Raw genomic sequence first — 15563 nt, 5'->3', positions numbered from 1 at the left:
CCTTTTTGTGTGTGAGAACAAATATTTAAGTTCTACTCTCTTAGCATATTTTATTATTATTTAAAAAAATTTTTTTTAAGATTATTTATTTATTTGTCAGAGAGAGGGAGGGAGCAGCTGGCACCCCGCTGAGCAAGGAGCCCAATACCGGACTTAGTCCCAGGACCCTGGGATCATGATCTGAGCCTAAGGCAGACGCTTAACCTACTGAGCCACCGAGGCCTCTGTTAGCACATTTTATTTACACAATACAATGTTAATAGTTACAGTTGTCATGTGTTAACGTTAGGTCCTCAGACCTTATTCATCTTAGAATTCCCTCACCCTCAGCCTGTGGCAACTGCTTTCCTACTCTGTTTCTGTGAGTTCACTTTTATTAGATTCCACACATGTGATACCATGCAGTGTTTTGCCTTTCTCTGGCTTTTCTTCACTAAGCATAGTACCCTCAAGGTCATCCGTGTTGTTGCTTTTAATAGCCTTTTAGAAAATCGGTTTGCCAAGTATGGATTTAGTTCTGATATACAGTCAGTACATACGAAAGTGTTTAGACTTCTAGACCCAAGAATCCTTCTGCTGAAATAAAACTTTCCACGAAGTAGTGTTATTCATAATAGAAAAGTCTGTAAGTTAAATGTTCACAATTTACGTTTATAATAGTGTTAAAAAGGAAAATTTTATGTTCTGAATATGTATAATGTACCAGTTAAGAAATGAGTTTGAATTTAGGCTCTGTAATTTAGTAGCCCTTAGCAGGCTACCTTATTAGACTTACCTTTCTTTGTCTCACTTTCTTCATATGTAAAACTGAGCTAATAAAACCCACCTCATAGGGTTTGGTGTGTATGGATTAAATGAAGTGTAATGTTTTTAAAGTACATGAAAGGATTCCTGGCTCATAATGGCTTAGAATGATAGTAACAGACAATATATAAACATTTTTATATTGACAGTATAAAACTATGATATATAAATAATGATTTTACAACTGAATATAAATAGCCATTAACAAAAATCAGAACTAATCCTGTTAGAGCAGATTGCACTCCACTGGCCTACTGTTTTCTATAATGTACTTGAATTTATAATCAAATGCTTTTTTCACTTGAAGACTGTATAGTGTTACGAATTTCAGCTAAAGAGAGTTAGGATATACATCAAGTAGGGACCACATGCTGTAGAAATACATGTGTCACATGCCTTTCTTGGACTTCAGTAGCAATTTTGCTTCTCCATCCTTGTGGAAGTTACTTCCAAGGTAATGAGATCTGCAGCTCGGTGCCTAGGATATTGTTATATATAGCTCAGAAAATATGTGTTAAATGAACTGCTGCTATCTTTTACGTAATAGACCAGTCTTCTTTTAGTCTATTATAATTTAAATGTGTATGGATATGTGTTTATTTTACTTTCGAAGAACAGGTTCCTTATTATAAAACTGAGGTTAGTTTGTATGACTTTATTGAGTATCTATGTTCTAAGCAAAGCAGTGGATGAGTATAGAAGGAAAAGGAGGCATGCCAAATTAACAGTGGAAATACTTAGGGGCGTGGGTTTACTAGGATGTCTTACTTTCGTTTATATGAGATCATAGTTATAAGGACCATGGGCTTAAATTTGACAAAGGACAAAAGTGCTTAATTTGAAATCTGATTTCCATATAAACTACCAGGTGTTTTAAGTTAGAGCTTTGTGTTTTGGCTTATAGGAAATTTTAAGATCATTACAATTTATACCATTTATTTTCTTAGTAATTGCATTAATCTTTACTTGATTTTCTAAAATTATCATGACATGTTAACAGTCATACTGTTAAGTGTAAGGTAGAATAGCACATTTAAGAAAAGTATAAAAGTAATTTCAGTTTTAATGAATTCACTATTTTAACAGTAGAGAATAAGTGAAATTGCTTAAAGAAATGAACATAAGCTGGTGCTGGTATTGTCTGATTTTTTGGTATACTTTCATTTAGTTTACTTTTTATCAGAGTATATAAAACTTAACTATTGGATATTTTCGTTTAATGTATAGTTGCATTTTGTTTTATTTTAGGTTCTTTTCCTGGCTTCCTAAAATTCTTCCTTCCTTCCTTCCTTCCTTCCTTCCTTCCTTCCTTCCTTCCTTTTATTTATTTATTTATTTATTTATTTATTTATTTATTTATTTTTTAAGGAAGGCAAGTCTTGCTCTGATTCGAAAAATGATTCATTTTTGTTCTGAAGCACTCTTAAAAGAAGTTTGTGATTCTGATGTTGGTCACAATTTGCCTACAGTACTAGTGGAAATCACTGCAACTGTCCTTGATCAAGAGGTCAGATTTTTTTTTTATCTTTTTTGAAATTCCTGTAGCTTTAATTCCCTTTAGACAATGGTTAGTAAAATAATTTAATTTTTGTCCTAATTTCAATAAATCGTTTTGTCTGTGAAATTATTGCATTTGTCTACTTCAGGCAACTAAACTTATTTTTATCATTTTCCCTTAATTTCCTTTTTATTTTCCCCAGGATGATGATGATGGCCACTTGCTGGCTTTGCAAATCATAAGAGATTTGGTAGATAAAGGTGGTGATATTTTTTTGGATCAGCTAGCCAGACTTGGTGTAATTAGCAAAGTGTCAACTTTGGCAGGTCCTTCCTCTGATGATGAGAATGAAGAGGAATCAAAACCAGAAAAAGTGAGTGATGTTGATTGCAGTGTTATCAGGAATAGAGTTTCTTTTGAGGATATCTATTTTTAACTTACGATGCCTTTTGATAAAATAGTGGCTGTATAAAGTAGTACTATAATTCTTTTAAATTTGATTTTTTATTTTTATTTTATTTATTTTAGAGAAAGATTTTATGTATTTATTTTAGAGAAAAAATGTGAGCAGGGGGAGGGTCAAAGGGTGAGGGAGAGAGAATCTCAAGCAGACTCTGTGCTGAGCGCAGAGCCTGATTGAGGGTTCGATCCTACAACCCCAAGATCATGACGACCTGAGCCAATATCAAGAGTTGGGCGCTTAACCAACTGATCACCCAGGTGCCCCCAAAATTTGGTTACTTTTAAAAAATTTATTGATAAAATTTAAAACTCACAGAAAAATTGCAAATAGAGTATCACAATATTCTTTATAAATGCACTAATTAGTTGACATTTTGCCCCATTTACTTTATTTACCCAGACACTGTTTGTGTGTGTATGTGTGTGTGTGTGTGTGTACATTTAAGAAATGTTATTTGTGGGGCATCCGGCTGGCTCATTTGATAGAGCATACAACTCTTGATCTTGGGGTCGTGGGTTTGAACCCCATGTTGGTTGTAGAGATTACTTAAAAATAAAATCTTTAAGGGGCACCTGGGTGGCTTTGTCATTTTAAGTGACTTTTGATCTCAGCTCAGGTCTTGATCTCAGGGTTGTGAATTCAAGCCCCATGTTAGGCTCCACACTGGGCCTGGAGCCTACTTAAAAGCAAGCAAACAAACAAAACAAAATATTACTTGAATATTATTTGAGAGAAGATGGATATGTAGTGCCCTTTTAACAACCTAAAACTTCACCAAAACACCATTCTCTACAAATCCTGGTATAGTTAACAAAGTCAGGAAATTTATTTTTATTTATTTATTTTTAAAGATTTTATTTATTCATATGAGAGAGAGCATGAGCAGAGGGGAGAGGCAGAGGGAGAAGGAGAAGCAGACTCCCTACTGAGCAGGGAGCCTGATTCGGGGCTCAGTCCCAGGACCCTGAGATCATGATCTGTGCTGAAGGCAAATGCTTAACCACCTGAGCCATCCAGACACCCTAAAGTCAGGAAATTTAGTATTTATTTATATAAAACTGTATCTCATTCAAAGACCATTTTCAGATTTGCTCTTGTCCTTAGTAGCATTTTTCCCCCCTGGTCCAGAATCCAATCCAGGAGCATGTATTACATTTAGTTATCATGTTTGTAAGAACTCAGCCTTTTTATTTCATAGCCTTGGCATTTGTGAAGAGGACAGACCGGTTAATTTGGATAGTGACCCTTACTTTGCATTTGTGTTTCTGTGTGCGTAGATTCAGGTTATGTGTTTTCAGCAGGAAGACTACAGAGAGAGGGGATGTTATGTTTTTCTCAGTGCATAATGTGCCTTCTCTTAGAGGCACATGGTGTCTGCTTTCTTACCGATGATGTTAACGTGGATCATTTCATTATGTTTATCTCTGCCTGGTTTCTTTTTCTTTTTCTCTTTTTAAAGATTTTATTTATTAGAGAGAGTGTGAGAGAGAGAGAGATCATGAACAGGGGGGAGGGGAAGAAGGAGAAGCAGACTCCCCACTGAACTGGAAGTAGTGCTCAGTTTCAGGACCCTGGGATCGTGACCTGAGCCGAAGGCAGACGCTTAATGGACTGAGCTACCCAGGCGCCCTCTGTCTGATTTCTTTATCATAGTTACTCTTTTTTGCTTTTGTAATTAATGAGTGATTTGTGGGCAGACTATGTAATATGCTGTTACTCATTAAATGTATATCCAGGACTTTCAGTATCCACTGATAATTCTTGCCTTAGATTGCAAATTTAAAATATACCTAATCTGTCCCTACTGATTCCTGCACTGATTAGTCCTAAATTAGTGAATTCTTCCTATATATTAGTGACGGAATGGTAATATTTTTGAGAGAATGATAGAGTATGGGTTGTAAATTGTAGAATCCTGAGAGGGGGAAGGGAGGGGGGGTGAGAGAGATTACTTTAAAAAACTTCTTTAAGATTTTTTAAGATTAAGGTATTTATTTATTTGAGAGAGAGAAAGAGAGTGAGCACAAGTAGGAGGGGCAGAGAGAGAGAGAATCTGAAGCAGACTCTGTGCTAAGCGTAGAGCCTAACACAGGGCTCGATCTCATGATCCTGAGATCATGACCTGAGTGGAAACCAGGTGTTGGACACTTTTTAAAAAAATTTTTTTTTAATTTTTATTTTTTTTTAGATTTTATTTTTTTGACAGAGAGAGAGACAGCCAGCGAGAGAGGGAACACAAGCAGGGGGAGTGGGAGAGGAAGAAGCAGGCTCCCAGAGGAGGAGCCCGATGCGGGGCTCGATCCCAGAACGCCGGGATCACGCCCTGAGCCGAAGGCAGATGCTTAACGACTGAGCCACCCAGGCGCCCCCCCAAGTGTTGGACACTTTAACCGACTGTGCCACCCAGGCACGCCTAGAGAGATACTCCTAAATTACTTGAGAGATCCAAGGAATTTAACCACAAAACAAAATAAGAGGTGATATCTGGGTTCATCCCCTTAGAATTCTTTTATTCAAGAAATAGTTTCAAAGTACCATATGATTTCACTGATGTGTGGAATGTAAGAAACAAAACAAGCAATGAGGGAAAGAAAGAGAGAGAGACAAACCAAGAAACAGACTCTTAACTATAGAGAACAAACTGATGGTTACCAGAGGGGAGGTGAGTGGGGGGATGGGTAAAATACATGATGGGGATTAAGGAGTGTATTTGTGATGGTCACCAGGTGTTGTATGAGAGTGTTGAATCACTATATTGTACACCTGAAACTTGTATTACACTGTATGTTAACTATACTGGAATTTAAATAAAATCTTAAAAAGAAATATGTTATAGATCTACAAACCCCCAGCAAGTCTTTTTGTAGAAATTAATAAGAAAATTCTAACATTCATATAAAAATTCTGGGGACCTAGAATAGTCAAAGCAACATTGAAAGGGAACAAGTTGAAGGGCATCCACCAGTAGATTTGAAGCCTTATTATAAAGCTGTAGTAATCAAGAAAGTGTGGTAATGGTATAAAGATAGGTTAATGGCCCAAGTACACATTTATACACATGGTATAAAGATAGGTTAATGGCCCAAGTTGATTTTCTACCAAAGTGCTAAGGCAGTTCAACGAGGAAAGGATGATCTTTTCTTTTCTTTTTTTAAAGATTTTATTTATTTGAGAGAGAGAGAGAGAGAGCACAGACAGGGGGAGCTGCAAGCAGAAGGAAAAGCAGGCTCCCCACTGAGCAAGGAGCCCCATGCGGAGCCGATCCCATGACTCTGGGATCATGACCTGAGCTGAAGGCAGACGCTGAACCGACTGAGCCACCCAGGCGCCCCAACATACATCTTTTCTAACAACATCTTTTCTTCCTCTGGCCGTTCTTATGATTTTAAGCAATTTGACTTTGCTCTGCTTTGTTGTGCTTGGTGTACTTACGTATGTGTGCACATGTGAGTGTCCGTCCTTGCTCAGGATTGTTTAATTTTCTTTGATCTGTGGGATAATAGTTCTTAACAAATTTGAAATTTTTCTACATTTGGAATTCAACTGTCTGACCACCTTGTGTGGTATCTGGGAATTATTCACCTTATAATTTTCCCAGCCTTATGGAATATCACCCTAGAAATGAGTGGTCTAGTACTCGTTAGAGACTAATGGGGACCAGTTTGCAGATAGAGGTGTTTTTCACTTGGCTCCCTAATCCTGAACTCATCCTCCATATATTCTGTTTCCTTTAGCCTCTTCAAACAGATCTCTATTTACTGAAATCATACTGCTGGACTCTTTTTGTGTTCCCTCTTCTTAAGACATTAGCCAGAAATTTGTGTCTGGGACTAAGGGCTTACCTTGTTTGTTTTTATTTTCGGGGGATCACAGTCCTGTATTGCATATTGTCCGGTGTTTGAAAACACTTTTTCACATATTTTGTCTAGCTTTCCATTGTTTATAGTGGATAAATAAGTCTTGATGCTTATTCACCTATCATGGCCTAGAGTACAAGTACTTATGTTTAGAGAAATTTATAATCCATATTTTACAATCTTATTTTAGTGTTATAAGTTGAGTACTTCAGTTTTTATGTTCAAAAAATAGTAAAAATATATTTTTAAGTATAATAAGTTTTTATAAAGTTCAAAAGTGCTTTACCTAGGGGCACCTAGGTGGCTCAGTCAGTTAAGCACCTGCCTTGGGCTCAGGTCTTGATCTCGGCATCCTGGGATCACGCCCTGTGTTGGGCTCCCTGCCCAGCGGGGAGTCTGCTTCTCCCTCTCCCTCTCCCTCTGCCCCTCCCACTCATGCTGTCTCTCTCTCTGTCTCAAATAAATAAATAAAATCTTGAAAAAAAAAAAAAAGAACAAAGTGCTTTACCATACACACATGCACATACACAAATACCAAGTTCGTATATGTTTATGATGAGTACTCTCACTATTTAAATGTTGTCAACACAATAACATTTTTCAGGATGTCAGGCTAGGAAAACAGTGTTTACAAATTGTTTTTTCTTTTAAACATGCTCAAAATCTTTTTTTTTTTTTTAAGATTTTTAAAAAAATACATTAGAGAGAGCACAGTGGGGGGATAATTAGATAGTTGTATGTAGACTGAACCCATTGGTCTCTATCACTACACCTGGAAGTGTTATAACTTAGGTCATTATTTATGTGACTTCTCTTTTTTTAAAGATTTTATTTATTTATTAGAGAGCAAGAGAGAGCACAAGTTGGGGGTGGGCAGAGGGAGAAGTGGGCTCAATCCCAGGACCCTGCGATTAGGACCTAAGCCGAAGGCAGGCGCTTAACCAATTGAGCCACCCAGGTGCCCCATTTATGTGATTTTCTTAACATTTTTAGGACTTACTTGTAAGATTTAGCTATAAGTAATTAGTTGAATCAAAATCCATATTAAACTATAGGCAACTAAATATAAGTTCAGCATGTTTTGGTTCTAAATTTGATACACGGACATATTTTTAAAAACCTGTATTTGAAATAGATATTATTTTCCTTGTTTCATTGAATAATTTTACACATTTAGGAAGATGAACCACAGGAGGATGCTAAAGAATTGCAGCAAGGTAAACCATATCATTGGAGAGACTGGTCAATCATCAGGGGAAGGGACTGCTTATATATATGGAGTGATGCAGCAGCCTTGGAGTTATCTAATGGCAGTAATGGATGGTTCCGATTTATCTTGGATGGGAAACTAGCCACCATGTATTCAAGTGGTAGTCCTGAAGGTGGATCGGATAGTTCAGGTAATATTTTGTTTCTTTTAAAATGTTTTACAAGTTTCTGTAATTTTGATGATTTGTTTTTCTGCTAATATTTTTGCTAGCGTGGTCATAGAAATAGCACATTTTTGATGATCATATGGTCAATTTATTTAATCTCAACAGAGAAAAACTGTTGTACCATGAAAGCATTTAAGATTGCCTTTTTATTGTTTGAGACAAGGAATAGCACTGTTACCTACTTTTAATCTCTCTAATGTTTTAGGTAAAGCTAGCTCTTTTCATGTAATCATGAATTTTATGTGTGTGAAGCTCTTCAGGTTGTATCGTTTCCAGAAGCCTTTTACTTTAAAAAATTATGCTTGTAGGATTGCTTTTATGCCTGAACCTAATATATCAAACCAGTGAGAGTATACCAAAGAACAAAACTGCTAATTAAGTTTTTTTTTATATAAAATAGATACTCTAACAGGTAGTTCTCTTTTTATAAAAAAAAGGAATATTTGAAAAGAGTGAGGTTTTAAAATAATCAAATTGTCTTTATAGAAAGCAGAAGTGAATTCTTAGAGAAGTTACAAAGAGCTCGAGGCCAAGTAAAGCCATCTACTTCAAGTCAACCTATACTCTCAGCACCAGGACCCACTAAACTCACTGTAGGAAATTGGTCACTAACTTGTTTGAAAGAAGGAGAAATTGCTATTCATAACTCAGATGGTCAGCAAGCAACAATACTGAAAGAAGATTTACCTGGTTTTGTATTTGAATCTAATAGAGGAACCAAACATTCGTTTACTGCAGAAACTTCTCTGGGTAAGTTATATAGAATATTTAAGTTTATTAGCATGTAAGAGTAAATGAGTATCTTAAATTACAGTAAAATAAATTCTGTCAAATGCCCTTTTCTTTCTTCCTTTCTTTTTTTTTTTTTTTTAAGGTTCAGAATTTGTGACTGGTTGGACCGGTAAAAGAGGCAGAAAACTGAAATCTAAATTAGAAAAAACAAAGCAAAAGGTATATTTATGGGATTTGCTTTTTATTTTTTTTGGCATTTATACAGACATGGTAAGGTTTCAGTGATACATTGGAAGCATTTAAAAAATGGAGCCATATAACACAGATTACCCTAATCTAACATATTTTGTTTTTCTGTGCTCATTGTTCCATAGTACATACATATTTACTTAAAATTTTATACACAAGCTAAACACAAACATTAAAACAATTAAAATTTGTAAGACAATAAAATTTAAATTTTTGACTTGCTAATATCACAAAAACCATGAGCTCATGCTTTAATTATTATTGGTAGTAATGTTTTTAGTGATACAGTGGGATTGAAAATACATCATTATATTTTACAATCCTGGTTTAATACTTCATGGTAAAGCAACTTGAATGCCTGGTTCTAGATTCAGATATTTTGATGCTTAGCTTTAAAGGTCATCTTAGGTGAAATAACTGTTTAAAAAAGATACAGGAGGAAGTGTTTACTGACTCCACCTTCAGAATCACAGTAATAATTTATAAATTCTGTCCATTAAGTATGCATTGCTTTTTTTGAAAAAATAAGGCCAAGGGGCACCTGACTGGCTCTGTACATAGAGCATGTGACTTGATTTTGGGGTTTTAAGTTCTAGCCCCACATTGGATGTGGGGATTACTTAAAAATATCAGCCAGTATATTTCTGTCTTTATTATATTGATTCTTGCCTTTTATTTTTCATTTTTAAAAGAGAAAATAATCTCATAATTAGATTCAGTATTTTCTGATGGCAGAAATTTTATTTTACCTACAATGATATGGAATAGTTTTTTCATACAGTATGTGAAGGATACTTTTAGGTGTTTGAGATTGAGGGCCCACTGTGTTTTTTATGGCTTTGGCCTTGAAATAGTAGTAATAGGTTTTATGTGGAACAGTTATATATAACATGTTGATGTTTATTTCTATTTGTTAATGCATTGGGCCATCCTAAAAATACTTTCAGATGGTAGACCTTGAAAAGAAATTATTTATTTATTTAGACAAATAGATATTATCTCTATAGCTATATATATTATTTTGTGATTGCTTCTTTGTTTTTTGTTTTTTTTTAAGAGAATGTGAAGTCACAAGTATTTTCTAATTCAGGGTATCTTACGGGCATTTGAGGAAGAAATACCAATTGAAGATAGCTGTTAGGTGCTAAAAGGAACTGGAATGAAATACATTCCATTTTTGTTATTCACATTAGTTGTGTTATGTAAAGCTTCCGTGAATACTGAACCATTGCACTTAGGGGAAATACAGGGTTAGGTTCCTTTGATGCTCTGGTCACATTTTTGTAACCGATCCATACATAACCTTATTTTATGTGTCTTTCTGTTTAAAGACACCATGTTTGATGTGTATTATCGATTTGTTAACACTGAACTTGTGGCCAGTAGCACCGTCATGCCGAATGAAGCTTACCTAACACACATATTTTCTCCATAAGACACATGCTGTGCCTTCTTGTGCTTAGAAACAGTGGGAAGCACTTCAGCAGTAGTTTGGCGGCCATTTTAAACAGTGAAAGCACCAACAAAACCACAGAAGTGTAAAAAACGTGGCACAAAATTGAGTGTGGAAAGGTGGACACTTGTTAATAGAGAGCTAACAAAAGTATGACACTTGTTTAAAGGTAGAGTTCACTTTGTTTGACCTCACCCGAGAACGTGCATGTGTTGTTGCATTGTTCTTGTCCGCAAGTGACTGTGAAAGCACTGTAAGTATTGATTTACAGATTACAAATAAATTCTAGTGTGTAGTTGACCTCAAAAATACAGAATTCTGAAATAATGAGGATCAGCTATAATTGTTTCTAAACCTACCACTCAGCTGTCTCAGAAATTTCTTATAATTCTTGATAGTTGTATTAACCAACCAAATTAAGACTCAGAAGGAACTGAAATTTCATGATACAGAAGAAAAGAAATAAAGTAAATCAAGGAGAACATAGTCTCAGTCTTATATTTTCATATTCTTAAAGAATATATGATTATTGACTCTGTTTCTTAAAGTTAGTAGTAACTCATTGACCACGTGGCTATTCTTGGGTATGAAAGTAGTACATATCAAAATATACTGGTTTTAGGTAAAAGTAATTTTAACTATTAATTTTAACCTTCATTTTCACTTATTAATACTATTTTATAAAGGGGTAGTATCTTAAGTGTGGTCTAATATTCAGAGCTTACTTACCTCTTAATTCTGAAAGGCATACCAAAGTAGAATGAAAAGGTACTATTAATTCATTTTCAGGAGTGAATTTTTTTCTATTACATTAGAGTTATGCTAGGTTAGTTTTTGATTTAAATGAAATGACAGAAGTCCTAAATTTACATTATTTAGGCAAATATTTTTAAAGACTATATTTCCTGAATTTTATCATACCCAAGCCTGGGACCCATTAATTTATTTTTATTTTAATTTTAATTTTTTTTCAAGTTCCAGAAAGGCTCAGAGGTTCAGTCATTCTTGGCTGCCTCTTTCCTCATGGCTGCCAGGACATTGCTCAGTTCCTCTCTCTTCTTCTTGGCATGGATGTGTGTCCCTGCTCTTTTCTTGGTGACCTTGAGGGTGCACTTGACCTTGGAGACCTTGAGCACCTCCATGGCACACTGCTGGTATAGGGCGAAGCTGCACACCTCTCGGATCACGAACTTGATGTGCTTGGTGAGGTGCTCAGTGCAGCGGCTGTGCCTCGGCATGCTCCCATTCTTAGCCACCTTGTGGTCCTTGTTGAGGCCCACGGCGGCGGGGTAGTGCAGAGCCATGGCTGCTGCTCCTCCATGGCTCCGGTGACAGAAAGTCTCAAATAACATTAATTTAAATGAGAGGTGACTAGTCAAAATCAACTGCAGTCATTCCTCCTTATGATTAAATATGTAAAATTATATAGTGTCATTTATACTTTGTGTGAATAATATAAATGGAAAAAAGAACAAAACCTCAAGTGCAACCCTAAAGTAAAACCTAAAGTTGAACCCTATGAAAAGGTTCAACTCTGGGGGAGTTCCTTTCTATGTACTAGATGGAAAGCTGCCTAATTCATGACATTGAATAAAGCCAAGTAAGTCTTTAAATAAAGTTTTTTTAAAAAGTTAAAAAGATTCAACTTTGGTTGATTGAGTTATAGGTGGCTTATTTTTTTTTTTTTGCTTGTTTTTATTTTCTAATTGGTTACTTTTATTAAAAAAAAGCAAAGTTAATTTTTTACAGGTTGTTAAAATTCATTTAAATGAAATAAGCTCCTCTTTGCATATGAATACAAAGTTTAAATAACCAGAAATTAAGATTATGATTTCTTTTATTTGATATTGCTTAAATCTACTAGAGTACTTTTTCAGCAGTTAGAACCTTTTGACATATGAGTAGAAGTAGCAACATTTTTTGGAAGTTGGTAATGGTACAAAAATTTAATTTAAAAGTTGCACATTTATATGTAGGTAAAAGAGATTTGTTCAAACTATTGTGAAAATTCATATTTGTAATTTTAATTTGGTAGGTACGAACTATGGCTCGAGATTTATATGACGACCACTTTAAAGCTGTTGAAAGCATGCCTCGTGGAGTAGTGGTAACACTTAGAAACATAGCAACTCAATTAGAGTCATCTTGGGAACTTCATACGAATAGACAAGTATGTTATTTAGCCTCTAGATTTTATGACACACATTGATCTTGGTTTAGTTTTTCCCCCTTTATCCTTTTTGTTCTGGGTATTGATTAGGGGTTAGCAGATTATCACCCATGGGCTAAATTAGGCCTGCCGCCTATTTTTATATGGCTTTGTGAGTTAAGAATGGTTTTTATATTTTTTAATTGGTCGAAAACAAATCAGAAGTTAGAGTAGTATTTTCTGATACATGAAAATTACATAAAAATGTAATGGTGGTGTGGTTGCAGGGCAGAGTTGAATAGGTGTGACAGAGGCGATATAGCTCGTAAAGCCTGACATAATTGTCCCTTTATAAAATGTTCTGTGCATGGGGTACCTGGGTGACTCAGTTGGTTACACATCCTGACTCTTGATTTTGGCTCAGGTCATGATCTCAGGGTGGTGAGATTAAGCCCTGCATTGGGGTCTGCGCTCAGCCGGAAGCCTGCTTAAGATTCTCTCTTTCCCTCTCCCTCTGCCCCTCTTCACCCCTTCCCTCTCTTAAAAAAAAATTGTTTCCTGACCCTCGTAGAGTATATATAATTTACATTAATAATTTGAACTTCCTCTTATTTAATATCTGACTTATTTTCTTGATATTTGATGTTGTGATAAATTAAGTATGTTAAGACCTGTTTATTTTTTTGCCATTTTTGTCTTCATTAAAACTTTTTTTTTCCTTTAGTGTATTGAGAGTGAGAACACTTGGAGAGACTTAATGAAGACAGCCTTAGAAAATCTAATTGTACTTCTGAAGGATGAAAACACAATTTCACCATATGAAATGTGCAGTAGTGGATTGGTGCAAGCACTTCTTACTGTTTTAAACAATGTAAGTTTATGAAATAGTACAGAACAGACTATAGTTCTAACAATTATTTGTAGCTACATTTTTGGCAAAGCAGTATTTGTTTTGTCAAGAAATATTTAAAAACTGAGGTAATAAATGTTAATATTTATAATTTCTCTGGCCTTTCCTTTATGTTGTATCATTAGTTTGAGCCAGTTCAATTCAGTAATTGCATCTATTTAGATTTTTGAGTTTCCCAATTAGAATTTATTCTAGATTTTTTTGACAAAACACTTATTTTAGCCTATGTTTTAACACTATTCACTGCTCTGATTTCTTCATAAAATGAAGTTAGTCTATAGACTTTCTTAAGTACTTAAATTATTTGCATAAAATTAATTTATGAGCCATGACTGTTCAGGAAGTTACTGTGACTATTTGACAAGTATTTGCTAATAACCTTATGTTTCTCTTCAACTTAGTCTACCTTTAATATCTCTTTATTGTGATAAAAATCTTTATTTTAATGAAACATACCATATGTACTTATAACAAATTCTGGAGTTCTACTTCCCACTTTAATTTTTGCTCTTAATCACTAAATGTGGTAGTACACTCTTAAAATTCACTTTAACTTCTATAAGTTGTTCATTCCCTTCATTAATTTTACCATTTGCCTAATTTCCGTTTATTAAAATAATATTGATATATCACATTATATCACTTAGTGATATTTGTGAAATCACAAATTGTTTTGGTATACCAGTTACATTTTTTCTAATACTAACTAAAGTACATAATATTGTTAAAATGGAAAATGTTCATTTGTAAATAATCTAAAATCACCTTGCATACTACACTTTGGGAAAAGCTGATTTAGCACATTATATAACATTCAGGAAGTAAAAAATCTGTATGTTAGCTGTCATCTACTAGTTATATAGTAAAAAGAATTTTAATTGAAAGAAAATAATAATTTCACTTAGATTATATTATTAATTTTGTAATAATTTATTATTTATCTTTGTAGTGTGTGTTTTTGATAAATTTTGGTAACAGCCTTAAAATTTTTTTTTTTTTTTTGGTACCTTTTTAACTTTTTTTTAGAGCATGGATTTCGATATGAAACAAGACTGTAGTCAACTGGTAGAAAGAATAAATGTTTTTAAAACAGCTTTTAGTGAAAATGAAGATGATGAAAGGTAAATCACTAAATTTCTTTTAATTTGGTGTTTGCAGTGTTTGAAAGTTGGTATACTTCCTTTAAAATAGTCTAATATAGTGCTTATACACAAAATAGGAACTTTTTAAATTCAGTAAACAAAGTGGCTTTACATTTTAAATGTATAATTATAGGAAAAGATTTTTAAAGCATTTTTTAAAAAGATTTTATTTATTTATTTATTTATTTGAGAGAGAGAGAGAGAGAGAGCATGAGCAGGTGAGGGGCAGAGGGAGAACCAGACTCCCTGATGAGCAGGGAGCCTGATGGCATGGGATTTGATCCCAGGACCCTGGGATCGTGACCTCAGCTGAAGGCAGACACTTAATCTACTGAGCCACCCAGGCATCCCATAATTGTTAAAACTTTAAAAAATAAATGATATGTCGTCTACTTTGAATGTGATTGATAAAAGTCTTATAAGTAAAATGAAATACTCTTGAGTGGCAGAAATTGAGTTATGAGAGTATTTTTGTTTGCTTAGATGTAGTCTCATACAAAATTAAACTTTTCTTTGTACTCATAAACAAAGTAGGGGTCTATGTGAGGTTGGTTAATGCAGTTTCTGTATGAACTTGGTTATAAAATTACATAAACGTTCCTAATTATTTTTTCTTCATAGTCGACCAGCAGTTGCATTAATTCGGAAGTTAATAGCTGTACTAGAGTCTATTGAACGTCTACCTCTCCATTTGTATGATACACCTGGATCCACATATAACCTGCAGGTAACCATGAAAAATGCAGTTGCTACTATGCTGAGTGCGTTTAGAAGCAGTCTTTTACTATGCTTAAGAAAACAAAAACAAGAACAGACTTTGTTTCATATTGTATTAAATAACAATCTGCTTACTCATTAGAGACTGTACCC

At 34.5% G+C, this 15563-nt stretch overlaps 1 protein-coding gene and 1 pseudogene across 11 annotated transcripts in view; one reads left to right on the top strand and one right to left on the bottom strand.

Annotated features, from left to right (window-relative positions):
- HECTD1 (HECT domain E3 ubiquitin protein ligase 1) overlaps positions 1-15563 on the top strand; it is an 83595-nt gene that overhangs the window by 33100 nt on the left and 34932 nt on the right. For all 11 annotated transcript variants that reach the window (XM_087859096.1, XM_087859095.1, XM_087859094.1 and 8 more), the window contains exons 11-19: positions 2173-2311; positions 2505-2675; positions 7800-8022; positions 8545-8808; positions 8933-9009; positions 12528-12662; positions 13366-13512; positions 14578-14672; positions 15315-15420. In XM_087859096.1, coding sequence (XP_087715222.1) covers positions 2173-2311; positions 2505-2675; positions 7800-8022; positions 8545-8808; positions 8933-9009; positions 12528-12662; positions 13366-13512; positions 14578-14672; positions 15315-15420 — 1357 coding nt within the window. The remainder of the gene's footprint in view (positions 1-2172; positions 2312-2504; positions 2676-7799; positions 8023-8544; positions 8809-8932; positions 9010-12527; positions 12663-13365; positions 13513-14577; positions 14673-15314; positions 15421-15563) is intronic.
- On the bottom strand, positions 11319-11796 carry LOC123795714 (large ribosomal subunit protein eL36 pseudogene; annotated as a pseudogene).

The sequence above is a fragment of the Ursus americanus genome, chromosome 35 (assembly GCF_024610735.1).
Source record: "Ursus americanus isolate L20-20 chromosome 35, mUrsAme1.1.p, whole genome shotgun sequence".
Taxonomy (NCBI): domain Eukaryota; kingdom Metazoa; phylum Chordata; class Mammalia; order Carnivora; family Ursidae; genus Ursus; species Ursus americanus.
This window is presented reverse-complemented; position numbering and strand designations above follow the sequence as displayed.